This window comes from Ursus maritimus, unplaced genomic scaffold, assembly GCF_017311325.1.
Source record: "Ursus maritimus isolate PB19 unplaced genomic scaffold, ASM1731132v1 scaffold_7, whole genome shotgun sequence".
Classification (NCBI taxonomy): Eukaryota; Metazoa; Chordata; class Mammalia; order Carnivora; family Ursidae; genus Ursus; species Ursus maritimus.
This window is the reverse complement of record NW_024426885.1, coordinates 24,960,761-24,983,566: the sequence shown is the minus strand read 5'-3', so window position 1 is coordinate 24,983,566 and position 22,806 is coordinate 24,960,761. Positions and strand designations below refer to the sequence as shown.

General features: G+C 53.0%; 1 protein-coding gene across 1 annotated transcript in view; it reads right to left on the bottom strand.

Annotated features, from left to right (window-relative positions):
* Positions 1–22,806, bottom strand: part of SH3PXD2A (SH3 and PX domains 2A) — a 223,737-nt gene that overhangs the window by 106,679 nt on the left and 94,252 nt on the right. Inside the window, exon 4 of the mRNA XM_040624340.1 lies at positions 3,849–3,925. Coding sequence (XP_040480274.1) covers positions 3,849–3,925 — 77 coding nt within the window. The remainder of the gene's footprint in view (positions 1–3,848; positions 3,926–22,806) is intronic.

Sequence of the window (22,806 nt, the reverse complement as noted above, 5' to 3'; positions counted from 1 at the left end):
CTCTAGCTCCTGGCCTGCCCCACACCATTTTCTGGGAGCCAGTGACATGGGCCACCATTTGCACAGTGTCATTCTAGAAGACGCAGATTCAGATTAAGAGAGAGGGTGGCTGCATTGTGTGCCTCTGAGACCTCCACCCAGATGCGGCTGGCACAACCTGGTTTCTCAAGTGCAGTGGCATGGGAGGGGGCCCAGGCAGACTGTCCTCAGCCCTTCCTCAAAATGACCCCCCTCCATGAAGCCCACCCCTCTGGGTAGGTCTGTCCAAGGACAAAAAAGTTTTACATCTGGCAAAACAACTATGGATCAGTATTTGCTCTCTGCCTCCGTCTCCCCATCAGCAACACTCCTGGCCCAGGTCAGCCTTTAGCATGAGGGCCACAAGAACAGTCGGTCACCCTGTATCTAGGACTGAGTATAACAGGAAGCCGTGCTGCTTCTTCAAGGAGTGTGTTTCGGTTGGGACATGAACCTTTCTCTTTATTTAGGCGAGAGCCAACGATGGGTCATGCATGGTGGGAGGAAAATGCCTGGGACTAAGTACCACCACCCCGAAATAGTCTCAGTTTTCAAGTCTGGGAAGTGGGGATAAAGAATGAGTCTGGGAGACGTGGAGGGTGGGCAGAGTTCCTTACCCCTTCAGGGCTGACTCCCCCTCCCAGTCTGACTACAACCAGCCCCTCCTCCCTCCCACAAAGAAAGCCATTGATCCTGAAAGCAAGTCTATCTTGGACAGCAGAATAATAGAAGCAATCTCAGCTTTTTTGGGGGGAAAAGTCTAGCTGCATGCACCAGGAAATGGAGACTTGTATAAACGTCATTACCATGGCAAAGAGCGAGTTGATCATTCTCAAACACTCTCTCTCACTGCCCCCCACCCACCCCCTGCCCCGGGATATTTATTTTATCCCACAGACAAACACTGCAAACATGGATTTCACACGCAGGAACGGGGTAAATGGAGTCACTTATAAAACTGTTAGTCCGAGCCCCTAAAGTATAGCTCACGCTTGTTAGTGAGATGAAAGTCTTCGACTTTTTGAGGCCACAGAACCATTAAATATTAACCACATAACCATGTTGCCCATTAAATTAATTTATGGAGTTAAAGAAATGCCTTTGGAACCCCTCTTGATAGACACCCAGCCCTCAAGTGCCACATAAAACAATCAGCCGGCTGGTGCTCGGTAAATGTTCCGTGACGCTCATCCAATCTGCTCCATCTATGTTTAAAATTAACACTGAGATTTGGGCTGTGAAACCACCTTTGGGCAGAGGGACTGGCTGGCCAGCGAGGGCAGGGAGCCGAAGTCTGGGGAGGTCTACCGCACAGTCAGACTTCCCACGTCTGAGTCCTGGCAGAGGAGCGGGCCGCTCTGGGTGCAGAGCCAGCATCACAATCTTGGGTGCATTTGAATCCCCAGCAAACCCCGGGCTGGGAGTCCACACTGTCTAGCAGTCCGAGGAAGATGCTGGCCAGCCAAGCAGGGCTGCAGATACAGGGTATTGGAAATAAAAACCCCAGAGGTTCTTGGCAGTGCGTCCAAGGACAGACACGGACAAGGGAAGGGCTGGCCATGGAGCAGACGGCACATGGCTCTGACCATGGAATTCACAGAGGGGGCCAGTGATATTGAGTGAAAACTTGGATCCTGAGTGGCCATAGATGGGACCATCGGGAGGCAGAGCTGTGACGTGTGATGCTGGGGTGGCGGTGGCTAAGGACTGTTTCTGGCTTAGCCCTAATGACCATTCCAAGGTCATTCCAAGGTCTCTGACAATCAGACCAGAGATCCCAGCTTTCTAGTTCAGCAGAATTAAAGGTCACTTCTGCGCTGACCTGACCCCCTGCCATTCGCAGAGTAAATTATAGCCTGTGAGACGGCTGGCTGCTTGCTGAACCCCTGCCGTTGCTCCTTGTGGCTGGCTCTGAGCAGCTCTTGTCTGTGCTAACCAGGTTAGGAGGCCCGCCTCTTGCAGACCCCACTTAAAGGGTGCCCCCAGCCACCAGCAGCACCACTGGGGCCCCAGAGCCCCCCTGAATCTCATCCTGATTCAGGAGTCCTGTTCAAAGCCTGATCCCCAGAGATAAGATGTTATCGGTTTCCTTCTCCGGATGGCCCAGGACACACGACTGCAGATGCCTGGGCTCACCAGCCTCGAGGCTGATGTGAGCCATAAATCCCCAGCTGGGAGAGGCCTCCCCCGCCCTTCGCCCCCTCCTCCAGGGTCTGTGCCCATTTACTTAACTCCTTGGGAAAGGAATAAAGAGAAATAAAAGCTGGAGCGGCAGCCACCAATTGAACTGGAAATGGCAAATGCCTTTTAAAGAGAAAAATGAATGTTGATCCGAAGAAGAGGAGCTTCTCGCGTAAGGGAGTTCATCACTGGGAATTCTTCTTAGGTTAAGGCAGAAAATGTGACCAAGTATAATCGGCACGGTCATGAAATTGAAACTTGGGTAAATGGAGATTCTATGGGTGCGCTCGTCTTCCTATTGGCTTGGGAACATCAGTTAATATAGTTAGCAACTTGCTTCTTATTTACACATTTTTATTGTTTTTGAATCATAAAGTATTAGTGCATAAAGGGACCCTGCAGCCACAACTCTGTGTAGGGACAGAGCATTTGAGAAGCAACAAACACTGTGATACACAGTCTCCCATCCGGCCCCCTTCAGGAGCCCTGTGAGGGAGTTGTCTTTACCCTGTTTTACAGACGAAGGAACCTGGGGCTCAGAGAGGGAGACTAGCTTGCCCAGAGTCACAGAGCCAGTGGGGGGCAGTGGGATTCGATCCCAGCTCTTCCCACTCTAACACCAGCTCTTGCAACCAAAGACGATCCCACACTTGCCTCTCCTCAAGACTCTTGAGTCAGACTCCACAGCGGGTTTCATTTAACTAAGAAATCCTATCTCCATGAAAGCCAGTGGTAACGTTAACTTGTTTACGCCTTGTAGTAATAATAATCAAAAGCTGGTGTCGACTGAATGCCTTCCCTGTGCTGGACGCTTGCTGGCACCTGGCCTGTGTCCATTCCTTTCCTCCCCACGACTCCCTTCTGTGGAACTCCTGTTCTCCTCCCTCTCACACAGATGTGGAAACTGAGGCTCTGGGAAGGTAAGTAACTTGCCCAAGTTCTCAGTGCTAATGAGGCAGCCTCGCCATCCAGAGGCCACGTGCCAAGGCCACTGGAGTGGGAGCCTGTCATTTGCACTGCGGGGGTCCCGGGCTCTAGTCAAAGTGGAAGGACAAATGGGCTCTTCTTCGTGACATTGCTGTCTCTCTGCCATCTCTTCTTCGGCATTGGCTGTTCTCATGCCCCTGTGCACATGCACCTGGGTGTGTGTGTGTGAGCACTTGAACGGGTAAAAATGTGTACACAAACAGCTGTAACCATCAGGACTTCGGTGAATAAACAAATATGCATTGCAGAGGTTTCAGATGCTATTGAACTCAGAATTGATTCTGACAATTCGGGTCCCAAAAGGAATTCAAAGCAACAGCTCTCCTGTGTCCAGCAAAATGTCACATACAGAACATCCCGTCAGCGGAAGACCCCTTAACCGAGCTCCCAAGCCGGTGGAAGTGATTTAAAATAGCGTTTTGTAAACATGGGCACGTCCCGAAAGAAGTCTAGTCTCAGCTGTGATCCCAAGGCCCTTGGGCCCCAGAAGGAGGCCCAATCAGGAGAGACCCCTCCCCGAGGGACACTCAGACCCACCACCCTGGCCCAGAAATGCCAGGCGTCAGGATGCACCTGCCAGACCACAGCAGAAGGTTTTGTACAGACAGACAGACTCTCTGGCGGAGGACCGGCCCCTCCCCCACCGCCAGGCACACCCTTACCCGGCAGTACTCATCGATGGGCTTCAGCCTCTTCACGGCTACGTCCCGGATGTGGCTTCTCCGGAAGAGGATTTTGCCTGGAAGAGAGACGCTTGTGAGCCGGGTGATTCTGGGGAAAGCTGCCACGGGACCCCGGCCTCCTGCCCTCTCATTCCCCTCTCCCTCGGCTTCTCAGCCTGGCAGCTGGCCCCCGAGTGCCACCACCTCTGCCCCGTCAAGAAAACAAGAGAGGAGCAGTCACCTCTCCTAGGGGGCAGGAGGCGCCCGAGGCTGAGGGCCCAGGACCTCTGGGGCACAGGCGCAGCCTCAGAGGCTGCCATCTTGGCCAAATCACCTTGTCTGGGTCTGATGGCAGGATCGATGGCCTGGCGCGGGCGCGGCTCCCGAGTGACCTCACAAATAAATACAAAGGACGGCCCAACCCACACGCTGTGTTTTGTTCTCAGGCCCTTCCCTCCTTGAGAAATCGGCATTCATTCCTGCCAGCCAGGCAGGAATTCCTATTCTTAGTTTAGGTGGGTGGCTATTTCCAGGGCGGGCACGGGCCAACGCCAAGGGAGCACGGCTGCCCCAGCCTGCCTTCCCTCCAGCCTCTCTGCACACACGGCCTCCAAGCAGTCCGGGCTGTGGTGCAGGCGGGCTGGTACACCCCTCTGCAGGTGTGGGGGGGCTTACAGGACATGCCAGCCCCTCAAACCTTCCCAGAAGGCTCTTCTGAGCTAGCCGAATTAAATTTCAACAACTAGATCAACGCATAGTCCTTTTCAGCCGGTTCCATTTAGAATGTGAAGTCCTTGGTCTGACTCTCAAGTCCTAACACAGCTGACACGTCTGTGCCCCGTGGCCATCAACGTCTAGGTCAATGCCTCCCTTTTAGAAGGCCTTCCTTGATTGGCCAAGCTGGCAGTAATCTCCCTCTTTCCAGAACATCCACACATGTTGTCCATTCCTAAGGTATGGGCACACATTCTGCCGTGTGTGACAGATATATGAGAGCCTCCTTCCATCCGGGGCCTGGCTGACACATCTTAGAACCCACGTAGCTTGACAAGCGGTAAAGTGCTGGCCCTGTAGTGGTAATAGGCATCTGTTGTCCCTGTCTGTCCGATTTCCCTCTGGAGAGCCTCCCTCCTCCATTCCCAGTCCTTGTGGTTCAACGGGGCTAACCACACTCCCTGGCAACAAGGGCGGGCATGTGACCCAGCCCAGCCAACCAGAGTCGGTGATTGGCTCAGAGATGGGCAGGGGACCCAAACTAGGCCAGGAAGGGTCAGCCCTGAGACTTCTGCTGGAGCCCTTTCTCTCCCACAGTTGCTGAGGTGGCAGGATGAAAGCCTGGAGCTTCTCGTGGCCATCTTTATTATTTCCTGAGAAGGAAACCTACTGAGAGAAAGGAGCCACGTCTGGAACAAAGTAGGTGCTCAATTAATGTTTCCTGAATGGTTGAAAGCAGACCAAAGAGATGACGAAGGGCAGATTCCTTTGACAACATTTGAGCAGCGGGACATAGCTGCTCTGAACCCAAGGTCTACTGGTACTTGTCACATGTATAAAACAAAAAAATTACCTTTTATTGAAACTAATTGGAGATGGATTTTTATCACTTGCATTAAAGGAGTTCTAATTAAGATCACTGCCATTGCATGTGAGCACATGTGTAGACTGCACGTCAGTTCACTAGAGCCCCTTCTATCGAGGCCCAGGGGAGGTACTAAGCATTGTCTTGGTTTAGGTTGTTTCCCAGACGCAGACCCAACGACGAGGCGCGTCAGTGGCTTATTTGGAAGCCGTTCCAGAAGATCCGAGGAGGAGAGGAGAGGAAGGCAGGGAAGGGAAGGGAGTACTCCCAAGCCAGTTAATCAGCATGGGGAGCCGCAGCTCAGGTCCACTGGGGAACTCCAGGGGACAGAGCAGACGATAGCTCAGGGGTACCCCGACTGAGGGCGACGAGCATTTATCATCGGCCCCCAGCTCATGAACGTCGGAGAGCATCACATCCCCGGCACTTCGGCCAAGTAGGTTTGCGAGGCTAGAACAAAGCCCCTGGCTGTTCCCATGAGCAGCCTTTGGAGACAGAGGTGAAGGGGAGGGGACCAGGGGGCGGGCGCTGAAAGCAGCTGCTGTAGCCTGAGCCCCCTGTCACCTGAGTACTGGCCACCAGCCCTGCTCCAGTCAGACAGCAGAGCGGCTACCTTGTAAACACCCACCTCTCGTGGGTGACCTGTTTCCCACTGATGTCTCTCGTCCCTCCGCATCGGGTGTCACCAGCTCCGTCCTCCCCTTGGCACCACACACTCCACTCAGCACAGGCTTTGCCTACAGCAGGCGCCCCCCAGGTACCTGCTGGCCCATTCACTTTCCTCTCGTGGACTGTCCCTCCCTTGCTCTCTGAGGCCAGGCCGACGGGTCATCTCCCCATCAGAGGCACGATACTCTGCAGACTGGACAATGTCACCGAGATAAATTGGCTCTGCCACGTGTGTTCCTTTTGAGAGGAGATAAAACATGATTCATCAAGACACTGGAGACGGCCTCTCTTCCTTGGGGGAAGATGTCACAGATTTGGTATTCCTGGCCTCTTTGCCTCCTACCCTTTTTTGGTTGCCTGTCGCCTTACTGCCCCAGGCCGCGGGAGCCTATGCGCATGGCCGTGGGGACAGCGGCATGTGAAACAGCGTGCAGCGGGAGGAGACCCGCTCTCCGGCCTGACCAGAGTACAGGCAGCCCTGGGCGGGCTTTCTGAGCCCTCGGCCTGAGCCTCCTTCGACGAGAGCTGGAGGCTCCCCCGGCCCAGGGACGCCCGTGGCCACACGGCATCTCACAGGAACCAGAAGAGTTCATCTGAGCAGCGAGGAAAGCAAAGGACAGACTGAGGCCCACAGACCTGGCTCTGCCCTGTGCTCCTCCTGAGATGAAACATGCCTTATCCATTCTCCAAAAATAGCACTTCTGTCCTTCCCCATGCTGGCGGGGGACGGAAAGGAAAGGAGGTAGATGGACTCCTGTCCTTCCCATGCTGGCGGGGGACAGAAAGGAAAGGAGGCACATGGAGATCAACTGCCTCCCTTTCCAATGCCCCATCTCAAGGCTGACCCAACCTCTGAGTTTGGTGTCCCCAAGATGTGGGGCTAGATACACAGATCACAGAAGACCCGATCCTGTTGCAGCAGACCCAGCAGAAAACTAACAATTATGGGATGATTAAGGCCTCCATAAGGTGCAGAAGGCTGGGAGAAGGGAGGGATGGGGGTGGGAGAGGTGGGGAGACAGGTGCGAAGGCTCCCCGCCCACACTGGTACGGCACACCCCTCCCGCCCCTCGCACCCACCCCCTGCAAGGGAGGCCGCCCTGCCTCTGCGCCGGACACCTTGCACCCCCTCCACAAGGCCCGCGGGTCTGGTGCTCAGGTGCAAAGTCAGAGAAGTTCTGTACAAGCCATTTCCCAGCTGCTTTTTTGGAATCCCAACAGGGCTTCTCTCCTCCCCACTGAAATCCTGACAGGAGCAACGTTTTCTTTTCTTGGGGCTTTGGCACAGGCAGCAGAGGGCAGGAAGGGGGAAGAGGGAGGGAAGATCTGGAAGGGATTCTACGGTCTTGACTTCTCTGTTAGGAATCCAAACCGCGCTCAGAAAGTCACACCGGGGACTATTAAAAGGTAGAGAGAAAAAGAGGAGGAGGAGGAAAATCCCCATTAAGGAAGCTGAGACCACAGGGCCTTAAAGGCCTCTTGTAAATGTAAGTCAGCCCGTTCACAGGTCCTGCCAGAGTCTTCAAAGCCACGCAGATGGTGCCCTAGAAATACGATAAAGCATCATAAGGAAGATTACACACGGGCATGAAACAGACCTCAGCACATAACTCATTCCTGAAAGTGGAGAAGAAAGCTGTCAAGCCTGACGGGGTCCAAGCACATAAGTGTAGGTCCCTCCTGCTGCCGCTCTGGGCTGGGCTGAGAAGGGGACAAGCAGAAGAAGCAGGGGCCTCAGCAGGAGTCCTGGGTTCAGTCCTGCCTGGGCCACAGGCTGGCTGTGTGACCCTGAAGTGGGTTCCTCCTCCGCTCTGGCCTCTGCATTCTCATCTGGAGATGCAAGGGCTGCTCCCTCCAGAGGTCCTACAATGTATACAGCAGGGATGGTGGAATTGAGAGGGGCAGTGGAAGAGGGAGACAAGCGGTAATAGAAGCCAAGTGCTTTCTATGTGCCCAGCATGTGCTAAGAGCTTTCCATTAGATTCTCTTGCTTAATCCTCATGGCTTTGAAGCAAGCACTTTTTAAAAAGATTTTATTTATTTATTTGACAGAGAGAGTGAGCGAGAGAGCACGAGTAGGGGGAGTGGCAGAGGGAGAGGGAGAAGCAGACTCCTATGGAGCAGGGATCCTGACACAGGGCTCGATCCCAGGACCCTGGGGTCATGACCTCAGCTGACGGCAGGCACTTAACCGACTGAGCTACTCAGGCGCCCCACAAGTATTTTTATTATCCCTCCTTTGCACAGGAGATGGTGGCTCAGAGAGGACTTGTCCGAAGTCACACAGCTATTAAGTGGCTGAGATTTCAACCTGGGATCTTGGAGCTCACATAGTAAGGGGGAGAGAAGGCAATGTACCCAGAGTTTTTTGGGGTCCGATCAAGTAGGTCCTTGAGAGCCATGGTGAGGACTTGGGATTTTATTCTGTGTGATGGGAGCATTATCAACATCTCCCCCCTGCTAGGGGCTATGCTGTGGTCTGGGGAACAGCTGCCTTGGGGGCTGAGAACTGTGTAAGCAATAACCATGGATGGTGGGAAATGCCATGGCGTACCACGTACAGACAGTCCTCCTGAGGTCTCTGCCTATCCCAGACAAGTGAAGCACTGAACAGATCAACAGAGTGGGAAGGAGAAGGGACCCAGCATCTAGTGGACTCTGGAAAGAAAGAGCTCCCTGACACAGCACACCTCCCTGTCCTTCCTGTTCCCCGCCCCTGCTCTGGTTGGGCAGGTGTCAGCCACAAGTCAGTGGGCATTGCCTGGCAGAGGCCGATCTCTGTCCCAGTCCCCAGTGTGGCCACTCTGGGCCAGGACACACAGATGGGGCCTTGACTCAGGAAGGTCCCCATGCTTGGGGGGGCAGAGGTATTTCTTCCTCCCGCCCAGGATACCAGGCACATAATGAGGCATCTCCGTGGTACCTGATGGGTCTTAGTAATTGGCATTTGCTTCTAGAGAATGAATTGTTCCATTAGCCAGGGCACTGGCTAGAAGGAAAGGACTCGCCTCGGGGCCTCTTTTGGTCTGTGCAAGCTGATCTATTCTTGGCAGCCTCTCATCCCAAGTTCACAGTGTGTACATGTGCGTGTATACTTCCTCAAACAAGCTCCTCTTCCTTGCTTTCCCTGCCATCCGGAATGCCATCTATCCACCCATCAAGAACAAGACAGATGCAGACCCTGCTCTCAAGGGTTTACATTTGAACTGGGGAGGGGATATGCATGGAAGGGATAGAGAATACAATTTTCCTATCTAGTAAGTAGCATGTTACACATATGCGTCTCTCCTACCTCTAAAAGAGAATAAAACAGGGTAATGGGGAGGGGCATCCCTGGGGTGGCAGGGGGAGAATTCGGCTAGTGGTCAGGGAAGTGTCGTGGAGACTGTGAGGAGGAGAGGGAGCTGGTCATGCAAAGCTCCGGGGTGCTCAGCCAGAGGCAACCACACAGCGAAGCTGAAAGACAGAAAAGAAGCCATGTAGTGGTTGTGTAAGCCACAGAAAGGAGTTTGGGTTTTTTTGAAGCACCTTAGGCCTCCTTCCCCATCCCAAGTTCTCCTCCGTGAAGCCTTCCTTGATTGCCTGCCTTTGCCCTCCTTTGCCAGCCTCCAGGACCCTCTGGCAGTCACCTCACTCTCGCCTCCCATCTCCTGCTGTCCCAGAGAATTTGTCAGGGAGTCACCATCCCAGGGTCCCCTCTTACCTTCCCAGGGGGCTCCCTGGTACAGAAGCCACCCCGGCCCCTCAGGGCACAGATGCTCCCAACCCTCTCCCTTCAGTGCAGCTCAAAGAGCCTGGAGCATCACAGGGGATTGGCCTAAGAAGCAGGGGAGGCCCGGAGGCCCCAGACCACATGGCGCAGAGACCTCGTTCTGCACAAGCAACACTCCTACTCATCTAATTGGATCTGAGGACAGAAAGGGAAGGGGTGCATTAGCCTCCCCGGGCGGCTAGAACAAATTACCATACGGTGGGTGGCTGAAAACAACAGGAATTTACTCTCCCCCAGTTCTGAGGCCAGAAGTCTGCAAGCGTGGGCAAGGCACCCCCGGAGATGCTAGGGGACAATCCACCCTCCACTCTTGCAGCTTTGGTGGCTGCACTGCTCCTCGGCTTGTGGCAGCATCACTCTCATCTCTGCCTCTGTCTTCACGTGGCCTCCCCCTCCGTCCGTGTCTCAAACCTCCCTCTGCCTTTCTCCCATAAGGACACCTGTCTTTGGGTTCATGCCTGCCCTCAATTCAGGATAATCTCATCTCTAGATCGTTAACTTAATTACATCCGCAAAGACCCTTTTTCCATGAGGTCATATTCACAGGTTCGGGGATTTGGATGTGGACATATCTTCTGGGGGGCCACAGAGCTGGCCTGACATGTGACAGTCTTGTATCCCTGGATTGCAGTTGCCCAGAGGGCAGGGATGACTTTCTATCCTCCCTTTGTCCCTGGGCAATCCCTGGCACAGAGCTGGGTGCCATGAATGTGGGTGCTGCCTGATGCCCTCAGGAGGGTCAGAGGATTGTCTGCAGAGAGTGCGTCAAGGGTCTCTGGAGCCCAAAAGGGGACAGGCAAGCTGTGTGGATCAGAGAGCAAGTAAGTGGGGGCGGCGGGGGGGGGGGAGTCCTCTCTGGCTCTGCTGGCTGATGTGGCATCCAGGAGAGCCTCTTCTTTACCAAACCAACTTGGGGAGAGAAGGTGTGAAGGTCACTAGAGGAACTCTCCCACCCTTGCAAAAAATGACATGTATGTATGCTCATAGCGTGTGCTACGGTCTAAATGTCTGAGCCCCTCAAAATTCATGTTGAAATCCTAATGCTCACTGTGATGGTATTGGGGTAGAGCCTTGGTGGGGGTGGTGAGGTGAGATGGGAGGCAGAGCCCTCACAAATGGGATTAGTGCTGTCATGAAAGACACCCCACAGAGGATACAGTCAGAAATCGGCAATCAGAAAGAGAACCCTCACCCGACCATGCTGGCACCCTGATCTCGGACTTCCAGCTTCCAGAACCGACAGAAATAAATTTCCATTGTTTATCAGTCACCCAGTGTGTGCGTTTTTGTTACAGCAGCCCGGCCAGACTAAGACAGCACTGCCTGTGGAGGGCGAAGGAATAATTAGCTTCCACCCCCACAGCTCTGGCTCCCAGTCGACTGGGGCAGGCGGGGGGTGGGGGTTGCCCATCAGCATCTCTAGTGCAGTGCCCTGAGCTTCTTTTGAGGGACAATCCCTCCTTCCCTCTCAGTCTGTCTGATTTCAGTGAGTCTCATCTCACCCCAAACTCCTGGCATTACCCATCAGGGCAGTCCAGCCATGGGCATGTGACCCAAGCTGGTCCGAGGAGAATCAGCCCAGGACTTTTGCTGGAACCACCAGAAAGAGAAGTACTCTTTCTCCAGGGGCTGCTAACTCAGACACTGCAGACCCCAAGTTTCCAGAAAGTATCTTTGCAAATCTCTGTCACCATTTGGGGAAAGCTTGTCTGAGTGGCCAGAGAAGAAAGCAAAGCTAGGAACTAGAGAGACACACTATTTGGTCACCTGTATCCAGCCATGCCTGAAACCATTACCCCTGAAGTTTTCAGTTATCTGAGCCAATACATTGCCCCGATTTTTCTTAAACCAGATTGAGATGGGTCTAGTCCTTGTCATGTATAGGTTCCTGACTAGTACATCTGGCCCTGCCATATACTGTTATGTGATGTGGGACCAGTCACAAGCTATTGGAATCTGTTTCCTCAAACAGCAAAATGGGCGTCGTAATGCCTAACTCAGGATTATTGCGAGGCATCAATGAACCCATGTACAAAATCACTGAACACAGAGCCCAGCCCATAATAACCATTGAGCAAATGGGATTTCTTACGAGCGGACGGTTCCAGGTCAAGTAGGTGGGGTAGCGTGGGGGTGGGGGTACAACCTGGCCCCGCCCACCCGCTCACCGGCCTGTGGGATGTGAGCACCACAGCGTTTCCCCAGCACCCTCCATCACCCGTCTTCCCCACCCAAGGCCAAACACTAGCTCCCTTCAGCCTGCAGCCACCTTTCCTGATTCAAACCCGCCCCCTAAAAACACTGTCTCCCACGCAGCTCCCATTTCTCTCCTCTGGGACGCTCTTCCGTCAGCCCAATTCAAAGAGCCCAGCACAGAACACAGAGGAGAGGCAGCGATTACTCACGCCACCCGCCCACCTGGGGGCGCTAGGGTGACTCAGCAGGTGAGCCTCCCCTGGGGCACCTCCGCCCCTCCCCCACACACTCGGGGAAAACAGACTCGCAAAAATCTACCCGGGTTTGCCACGGATGGAAACCTTTACTCTCTTGCAGCCCCAGCATGCTTACGGTAAGACCCCTCACGTCCAGGAGAGGAAAATGATCTTCCAAATTCTGGTCTGGAGGTTCCCATCCCCAGGGCAGAGCCAGGCATAAGGCAACACAGTCTTTCATTCCCGCGTCCTCAGGGGGCCAGGTGGGATTTATGGGTATCTGCTAGAAGAAAGCACCGAGTCCTGGCATAGCCGAGGTTTTAATTCATCTCTACTGAATCAAACGGAATGGAAGTCTTTTTGAGCAGCCTCATAGAGCAATCCACGATCAGAACAATTTTTTCCTTTCTTTAAAAAAAAGCCACACTTTTTTTGGAAGTATAATATACATACAGAAAAGTGCACTCGCATATGTATAGCTCAATGAATTTCGCGAATAGAACCCACCCTCAGTAACCAGCGCCCACGCCAACAAAGAGAGAATCGGGTGAACCCCAGAAGACCTTGATTGCACCCGAGCAGATTTTAGGTGGGGTTTGTTAGCACTTCTGTCCTGGCACGGATGTTAGACGCTGGAGTGCATGATATACGTTGCAGAGAAGGGCCACTAACACATTTATTGTTTTAGTAATATTTACTTTCACTTTCTCCAGGCTTATTTAAAAATACATGCTTTATTATTTGATTCAAGTTGCAGCAAATTTAAGTTCAGAGTGAGTCTGGATCCTTGGAATGAAGTCCCTTTTCTATGAAATGTGAACACATTTTATTAATTGTTGTGAATAGGGGTAGATGCTTACCTACAGTGTAAGCTTTGGGAAGAGCTGTGTTCACAGAAACTAAACCCCTGCATTTGTCAACTTGTTCTGCCTCATTTGGGAGAATGCCCAGGCTTGGTCTTTAGCCCTCATATGGACTGGAGATCCTTCATTAGCTATACGATCTTACTTTGGGCCACATGCTGCCAGACAAGAGCAGCTCAGGTCCTGTGAATCCCCTGTAAGGTAGGGATTCCCAGTAAATATCAGATCAAGGAAGGATGTTGGCCCTGACAGCACCATGGGTAGGCGCGGCAGGCAGGCTGGCCCAGCCCAGCCCTGGGAGGTAGAGCATTGTGGTTGACCTCCCATGTGCCCCTTAGCCCCAGGGAAGGGAGACGCTTTGGGATTCAATACGACAGTACTTCAGGTGGGCACACTGAGGACAAATGCCACTTGGGTGCCACTGGGGTTCCTTAAGGCACAGGCTGTGGTCTCACAGCTCAGCTTGGACGGGGCTGAGCATGGCCTGGGGGGTGCTTGGTAAACCCGCGTAACACCTACACTAATGGCGGGCCAGGTGGCAAAGGCCAAGAGCACTGACCTTCTCAGCCATGGTCACGCTAGTCTGATTTCACCTTCCAGATTTCACCTTTCCATTCTTGGTCCAGTGTGAAGGTTTTAAAAAATAAAAATAAAAATAAACATCTAGTGCCATTCAGTTGCCAGCATGGGATGAGAGGGTGAGTTGCAGAGTTGAGAGGCCCGGGCCTTTCAAACCCCCGTGTCCTGCGTACATCAACCGGCTTGGGCATCAGCCTTCTCGTAGGTCGGGTGGGATTACAGAGCTGAGACGGGGACTGGAGGCACACAGCTGGGCACGCAGGAGGGGTCTGACGCCAAGTGCCTGTTGTCACAGAGAAGGGTGAGGCCCCATCACTCCGTGTTTGGCCAACAGCCCGTGGTGACCTTTTGCCTCGCTGACTCCCAGTCCATTTTCTACCCAGTAGCCCAAATAACATTCTTAAAATGAAACCTTTGCTTAAACCTTTCAGTGCCTTCCCAGGGCACTGAGCGCAAAATCAGAACTCCTTCCTGTAGCTGGAACGGCCCTGCAGGGTCTGACTGACACCTCCCTCTGCCATCTGGTCTTATCCTGCCAGCCATGCTGGGCTTCAGTGAGGGCCACAGACCTGCCACCTCGGGGCCTGTGTGCATGCTGTCCCCTCTCCTGGGACACAGTCCCCCCAGCTCTTGGCACAGATAAGGCCTTCCATACTTCAGATCGTCGCTTGGGGAGGCCTCGGCAGGCCCCTCCCAGTGAGGGGGGTGCACTCTGTCTTTCTCCCAGCCCTGGACTGTCTCCTTCCCAGAATTCACTGCGATTGTAATGCTCGTTTACTAGCACCCTCAGGGCCCCGCACAAGGACTGGTGCGCAGAGGCCCCAGTGGATGTTTACTGAATGGATAAGTGTGAGTGTGTTGACACCCTCTCGCTCTTGACTGTCTCTCTCATTTATACACACACACACACACACACACACACACACACACAAGAGGGGACTAGTAAACGTAGCTCACTCTGCACGTGCTGGGGCTGCTGGCCCAGACCTGGGCTGCAGCGGGGATGGGCTCGCCCTCCAGCACCCAGACAGAGCGGGGCCAGAGAGTGTGGTTACTCGGAGCCCAGCATCAGGGCCAGGCTGTCCCCACCGTGTGGATGTGGGTGTGGCGGGCGTGGTGGGCAGTGGCTCACAGCCTCCCTGTGAGAGCCGCAGAATAAAAGGCCCCATTCAGCCCCTGCAGCCTCAGCTCCTCCCCGCCAGGGGAGGCTGCCCTCAGGAAAGGGGATGGTGGGACGCTGAGCAGAGCTTTCCGGCGGCCTCTCCCTGTGGCCTGGCCCACAGCAGGGGCCAGTGGTGGGGGGCAGGCCAGGGATACAGGGCCTCCGGGGCACAGAGACACAACAGAAAAGGCCCAGCCAGCTGAGGAGGCTGTGGGCAGGCAGGGGCAGTTCTGGTTCCAAGGGTGATGCTGAAAGACACCGTTGACTTCTGATGGTCTGAAGCAGAGGAAAATCCCCAGGATGTGGAGGCCCATTGGAAAGCGGCCCCTCAACCACAGGCCTGGCCGTGCCAGCTGGAGGGAAGTTTGCCTGACTCCCTCTGGGTGGACGCGGTCCCCCAAAGCCTGCTTTTCTTGAGCTTTGGCTCTGTTGGCAGAACTGAGCCCAGACAGTCAACCCTCTTCGGCAACCTCCCAGCAACACTTTCTGTGGTTCCCCCCGCTCCCGCGAGGGTGGTGAGGATAATACGAGTCATCGGTAACATCGCTGAGTACTTGGTGTGTGCCAAGCACTGTGCTGGGTATTTTATATTCATTCTTTTATTTGATCTTCACCACCACCTATGATCTAGGTACTGGGATCCGTTGTCATTCTCATTTTATGGCTGGGGAAACCAAGTGACCTGCCCAAGGTCACAAAGCTAGTAAGTGGCAGGGCTGGAATTTAATGTGCCGTGGCCTTTCTCTAGGCTGCCCGGAAGTGCCTAGGCCCTTAATGGTTTTGCTCTATTCCTTCTTTTCTCTGTACCTTTTCTCTGTGTATCCGGTTGGCCTGCCTCCCCCCAGAGCTACGTCTCATGTAGTCACCCACACCCCAACCCCATGAGCATGGTCAGCGGGCACCACTCACTCCCTCCCTCACTTGCTAGTAAACCAGCCTTCCCAAATGCAGGTGCTGGGCCTGGGGGCTGGGCTGTGATGACACCCACTGCGGACACGGCCCAGGCCTCGCAGAGCACGCCGTCTGTGTGACCCGTTACATCGGGGACACACAGGAGAGAGGACAGGCCTAAAAAGTGGTAGGAATAAGCCAGGGCAAGGGAAGTGGAGAGAATGTCCCAGAAGGAGGGAAGAGCCTGAGCAAAGGTCCAGAGATAATAGAACCCAGCTAAAGTAAAATGAATGGGTTGGGAGGTTATGGGGTGTGGGTGACGAATACTAGAAGATATCGAATGGGTGACAGGGGTTTGACAATGCAGAGCCATTCAAGTTGTATTATTTCAGAAATACCCCAAGTTCCTGAACCATCAAGGCCAAGGACCACAGTTTTTACCTGGGGGGACACAGGTACCATCAGCTCCTTCTGAAGTACTTCTCCCTCAAGTCTTAGCCCTGAGGGTCAGAGGATGGGGGACACACTTGGGCCTGGTCCCTGGTTGGGCACACACAGCATGAGCTCAAGCCTGTGTTCTCACCAGTGTCGACGCCCACCACAGTCCACATGGATACTGGGGTTAAAACAAGGAGATCCTGGAGGTCATCATGTCCAGCCCCCTCACTCTCTGAGGTCAAGACTGAGCTCACCCAACTTCACACAGCCAGTTAGCAGCCAGGCTGGCACTCGGCAGGGCACTGGGCCTGGCGGCCTGGTTCTGGTAGATTTTGCGGCTTTTGCACCTACAAGTTACGTTCCCCAGGGCCCCCAACCCAGCTGTCTTTCCTAATTTCTACCCCAATCCTAACCCCACAACAAGAGCTGCCACCATCGGCACCATTTCAGAGGAGCCTGTGGGAGTCGGCCTCCGAGGCAGCCCCTGGTGACACATACCTCAGAGTCCCTTGCCTCACGCACTCCCCTCCCATGCCCTACAGGGCTGACCCGTGGAGCAGCAGGACACTGGAGAAATGACAGGGTGACTCTAAGACTAGGTTATAAGAGATATCACAGCCCCCTTCCTGTCTTGCTCTGAGATCACTCATGTTACAGGAAGCTGGCCGCCATGGTGCGAGGATACCCAAGCACCTTATGGAGAGGTCCACATGGCAAGGACCGGAGGCCTCCTGCCAGCAGCCAGCACCCATCTGCCAGCCACCTGAGCGAGCCGTCTTGCCCAGTGAGTCCCCAGTTATGCCTTGTGTGAACATTTGGACTGTTCCTTCATAGGAGATCCTGAATTAAAGCCGTGCAGTTAAGCTGCTCCTGAATTCCTGGCCTACAGAAACACTGAGATAATAAATGTCCGCTGTTGTTTTAAGCTGCTAAATTTGGGGGGTAATTTGTTACATAGCAGTAGGTAACTGACACGCCCCGCTCCCCCTGCCCTGCTCATGAGAGAGCCCCTGGGTTACCTGAGTCAGAGATATTCGGGGTGTCGGTTACAAACGCAGATTCCTGGGATTTACCCCGATCCCCTGAGTTAGAATGGAACGGAATGGTGGGGGGCAGGGTGAGAACCTGCATTTTTCATAAAGCCCCTCTCATGATTCCCATGCACCTCTGAAGCTGAGAAGTACTGAATCACTTTAACTCCCCTCAGGATCTGAAGAGGCTCAGAGAGCTGCTGGGATGGTTCTTGCCACACCCCTAAGCCAAGGCAGGCCTGGTCCTAGAATCAGCACTAGACTCCCGGCTCAGTGCTCTTTCTACTTATTTCCTCCTTTGTCCATTTCAGATTGCTTTCGGAGAGGAGTGAGCTTTCTTTTCTTTTTCTCTTATTTATACTTACAGTGCACACATAGCGAAATGCTACACAATTATTTGTCTATGTAAGAGCTAGCCTGGCTTGCAAAGAGCTCTGCTGGCACTAAGCAAATTGTGGATGTAAAGGTAAAAAGGATATGGGGGATGAGGCTCTGCAGAAGGGCTGGCGCCGCTGCAGAGCCCTGCATCAGAATGAGCCACTTTCTACCCGCCAAGATGCATCAGCTCCAGGCATTCCTCCCGGGCAAACAAAATGCGGTGTGTCTAAGGCAGAAACCACGGATGACGACAAGGAGGGAGTGTACTGAGCTCCTGTCACCCCCGTAGGTAAGAATAAAAACCCCACTTTAATTTACAGCATTTGGGGCTTAGAAAGAACTCCTACCCAATCTTACTACGTTACCCTGACGCATTCAGGCTTTCACTCGACACATGTGTGAGCAGCTACTATGTGCCAGGTAACACTCCAGGCGCAGGGGATCTATGGATTTGTTTCTTTATTTCATAAACATTTATATATGTTTACTATGTGTCAGGCACTGGCCGAAGCCCTTTGAAAATATTAACTCCCTTAATCCTTACAACAGCTCCACAAAGTAGATGCCATTATTGTCCCCATTTTACAAGGAAATTGACGTACACAGAGGTTGTCACTTTCCCAAGGTCAAACAGTTAGTAGGGGGCAAAATAAGGATTGGAACCCAGGAAGTCTGGCACAGACTCCACCCTCTTAACTAAGATAAAATAAGGCCTGGTTCCTGTTCTTCAAAACTCCGGCGTTTAGGGCGCCTGGGTGGCACAGCGGTTAAGCGTCTGCCTTCAGCTCAGGGCGTGATCCCGGCGTTCTGGGATGAAGCCCCACATCAGGCTCCTCCGCTGAGAGCCTGCTTCTTCCTCTCCCACTCCCCCTGACTGTGTTCCCTCTCTCGCTGGCTGTCTCTATCTCTGTCGAATAAATAAATAAAAATCTTAAAAAAAAAAAACAACTCCGGTGTTTAGGGCGCCTGGGTGGTTCAGTTGGATAAGCACCTGACTCTTGATTTTGGCTCAGGTCGCGATCTCAGGGTCGTGAGATAGAGTCCTATGTTGGGCTCCATGCTGGGCGTGGAGTCTGCTTAAGATTCTCTCCCTCTCCCTTTGCCCCTATGCACACCTCTCTCTCTTTCTCTAAAACAAAAACAAAAACAAAAACAAGGCCAAAACTCCAGTTTTTAAATCCCCATGACCACAGAGGAAAAGGTGAAGCCCAGAGATAGCTTCTGAATTTTCCCAAGTCACACAGGCGGAGACTACAAGCTAGGTCTGATTCCAGGCAGCATGATTTTGCCCCACTGTTTGTGTCTGTTCACAAAGCAGGTCTAGCAGAAGATGGGTGACAGGGCAGCGAACAAGGAAGGCGTTTCTAGAGCCCAGAAAGAGAGATGGTTTCTCTAGGGCCCCACAGGCAAATCTAAAGTATCCCGAGAGACCCCAGAGCAAATGAACAAGGCTCACTCACTGTCTAGGCCATCATGATTTGTGACTGTCTGCTGCCTGCCGGTATTCATGCCTCCAGATATTTTCGGGGCAGTGTTATTTATAGACCACATTTCTATTTATATTTTCATTGAGTTCCTGCTAACCCTAGCTAGATTCCCCCCAACCCCCCAAAACCTAGAGAGAGGAGGATAAGAACTCTTTCTCACCAAGTAAGTCAGGGGCAAAGGTGAAGGTCAAAGTCTTGGCTGTGTGTGCAGTCTTTCAGCAGGAGCCCTTTGCAGGGAAGCATTCAAGACAAGGGGGCTTTTTGCGCTTTCCAAAGGAAATGGGGGGTGGGGGGAAGGGCACAAAGCTGGCCTTATACAGAGGCAGCCATATTCTGCCCATGCAGTGGGATTTGAGGTGGGCCTACAAGACCTCTGTTTCCCTAAAATGTTTTCTCTTTTGTATGATATTTCATCATTAGGCATTTATTCCTTTGGTCTATTAGATCACAAAATATTGGGACTGTGAGAAAACCTAGTCAGCATCAAGTCCAATCCTAGTATTTCTCAGATGGGGCAACTTAGCCTCAGAGAGAGCCAGGACTTGTTCTCATGGGAGAATCTGAATAAATACACTGAATTCTGCTACAGTGCACAGGTGTTGGAGGAAGAACTGTCAGGCACAGCGAAAGAAACTGGGGACAGCAAAGTGGGCTCAGAATTCCTCTAACATCAAGTTTTAGGAATGAACAAGTAAAACCATGTGATGTTTCCTAAGGTTCTCTTTGGTGCCCCAAATGAAAATTTTCTGGTTTTAGGGCCATATAGAAAATCAAAGGTAAAGTGGGATTTCTTTCTTCCTTTTAGTCCCTTGTTGAGCTGTGGTTTAGGAAATTGTGATGATTGTTGCTATGTGGTTACTTTATAGGTGTGTGTTTACAAAGCCTGCCTTCTGGAAGTCAGTTATTCCCTTCTGGCCACTATGCCTGCAATTCCAGCCTTGGCCACTAGGTGGCTGGCTCAACTTGGGTAGGTCAAGTGAAAGGTAACAGAAAATAGCGTCATCTAGACAAGACCTTAACTGTAAGAATGTGACACTTGATTAAGTATCCAAAAAAAGGGCAATGCTGATCAAACTCTAACTGATGTAATTAAAAAAAACATACAAAACTTGAAATGAAGTTTAAAGAAATGCAAACACTCTGGTAGACCCACCATTTCACACACCAGAAACCTCACCTATGAATTTCCAGGCAGTACATCTTTGGTCAGTCTCACTCTGCAGAAAGCACAGCCAGGACAAAAGAACAGGGGTCAAGAGCTTGGGCTTAGAAGTAGAAGGACCTGGGTTTGAATCCCAGCTCTGCCGCTTGCTAGCTGAGTGGCCTTGGGCAAGTCATGTACCCCTCTGGCTCATGACTCTTCATTTGTAAAGTGGGTCTACTGTTAGCAAATGAGGCGATCTAAACACACAAGACCCTTTGCACAGTATCTGGTAAGAGTATGTACTTAAATGATAGCTATAATGCTTAGGGAGGAGTCTTTCATTTATAATTGTTTAATCTGCTGAAAGTTCCAAGCCTCACACACAGTTTCCCAGGAAGCTGTTTGCAACTTTCCCCCTATAGCCAATTCACAAAAAGTTGGCTATTGGGCCACTTGCTAGTAAGAACAGCTTTGCCGACCCCATAGGCCTTACTTAAGCCGTCTGCACTGATTACCAACTATTAAAGGTGTAAATTCATCTTTGAGGTCAGAAAGAAGCTGAGAGTAAACCCCATGCCAAGCAGAGAAGGCACCAAGTTCCCCATCACCGGTTCATCTCAACCCTCCTCCCTTGGCTCCCTTATTTTGAAGCTTAGGTTTGCAATCGTTTTATACAGAAGAGAAAAGATGCTCCTTTTAAAAATCAGGGGGTTTTTTTGGTCTTAACCCTTTTGCCAGACACTTCTTAGAAGAGACCTAAGCATTTCCCCCTCCTAACTGTGCAATGCAACTGGGCACGTAGACTTTAGACAGACTCGTGCTATGCTGACTTCAAAACCACAGAGGATTCATAGGCCAGGCTCTCCCACCTCCGATTCAGAGAGACTTCTGAAATAAAAACCTTCGCAATCTCCCTGGCCCCAAACGTCACCCCATCTTGGAAGAGCAGGGAGAAAGAATGTCCTGGCTTACAGCTGATGAGGGAGTGCGGCTGGAACCCGAGCATCCTCCTGGTTAGGCTCAGACTTATGCCCCTGTCCCACAGGGTGCCGGAAGCAGGTGGGCACTCAGGTCTGCGTAGGGATGCGAAGCCAATGAACCAGCTCTTACCAAGTTACCTGCGTGAAGCCTGGGTCAGAAACGGATTCAGCAAGGCAGGTTCCGTGGTTTATATTACGTGGATGGACTGAACATAACCCAACACCAAGGAAGTCCTGAAGACAGAGTCAGACAGGCTATGGAAGGCCTCACCGGACCTTCAAACAGTGCTTCTCAAACTTTCCTGTGCATGTAAGTAAACTGCAGACCATGATTTAGGGGCTCTGGGGTGGGGCCAAGACTCTGCCTTCCCAGCCGGCTCTCAGATGGTGTTTGTGCCATTCATCTGCAAACCAAATTCTGAGCAGCAGACCTTGAAACGCACAAGACTGCATGCAAGACCTCACTCCTGGCAAGGCTCCCAGAGAGAGAGTTGCCCCTTTTGTGTCGAGCCCCGTACCAAAGCCACCGAATCGCCAGCATGTATTAAGTGCTTACTGTGTGCTTAACAGATAACATTTCATTGGACGCTCACAGCAGCCCTGGGGGACTGCCGCAGATGAGGACGACGACGAGGTGCGGAGACGCTGAGTGAAGCTGGCGCAGGGTCAGGGCTACTGGGAGGCTGAGCGCGGGTCTGACTCAGGTTCTCTGGCTCTAAGGCCTCCAGGGCTGAAAGGTGATGCTTACCGGCCTCTGCCGTGAAAAAAGCACCGTTTCAAGTTCAGACAACTAGCACCAAGTAGAAAGCCCCGGTGTGAACCCAGACCTGTTTGAGGCCAAAGCCGGGTTCAGGCCTGTTGGTAACACCGGGCGGCCGGAGGGCTGGCAGAGCCGTGGAGACACCCGGCTTCCTCTGGGATCGGCCCCGTTTCGTTCTCCCTGAGATGAAGTGTGGCCCTTCTGCTCTGGCCTGGGGAGAAGCAGAAGGCCAGCCCCTCTCCTCAGCCCCTGCCCCTGGAGGGTAGAAAAGAGCCAGTGTGCCAGCTGAGCCCTCCTTGCCCCACGCACTTCCTCTCCTGCCTTTTCTAAAGGTGCATTCAGGGGAACAGACTCCATCTTCAGGCCATGCCAGGCCCTCAGGCCCACTGTGGTCTGGAGGCCAGGCGGCCTGGCACCTGGGGGCCCCTCACTGGACATCAGTCCTTGGGACTGTGGAGGTGGAGGAGAGGAGGTGTTTTCAGGGCCCAGAGGGACCGTACAGCTCAAAGCCAGGCAGCCTCTGGATGAATGGTGGGTCAGTTCATAAGGGCCTGGGGAGTCTCCAAGGGTCAGCTCAGTTCCTGCCAGGGAAGAGCTCTGGCTTGGGGCTCCATCCCTGGGCCTGGGTCCAGTTGGGGTGACCTTAAACAGTGGAAGGGTCAGGCCAGGGACACTGTGGAGATCTGCCACCAGTGCCCCTCACCCCTGAAGGAGGGGGCTGAGCTCCCTGTCAATGGACCTCAGTGTTCTCCCTCCTCCACCACCACCCGCTGACCCCCTCCCCCCCCCCCCC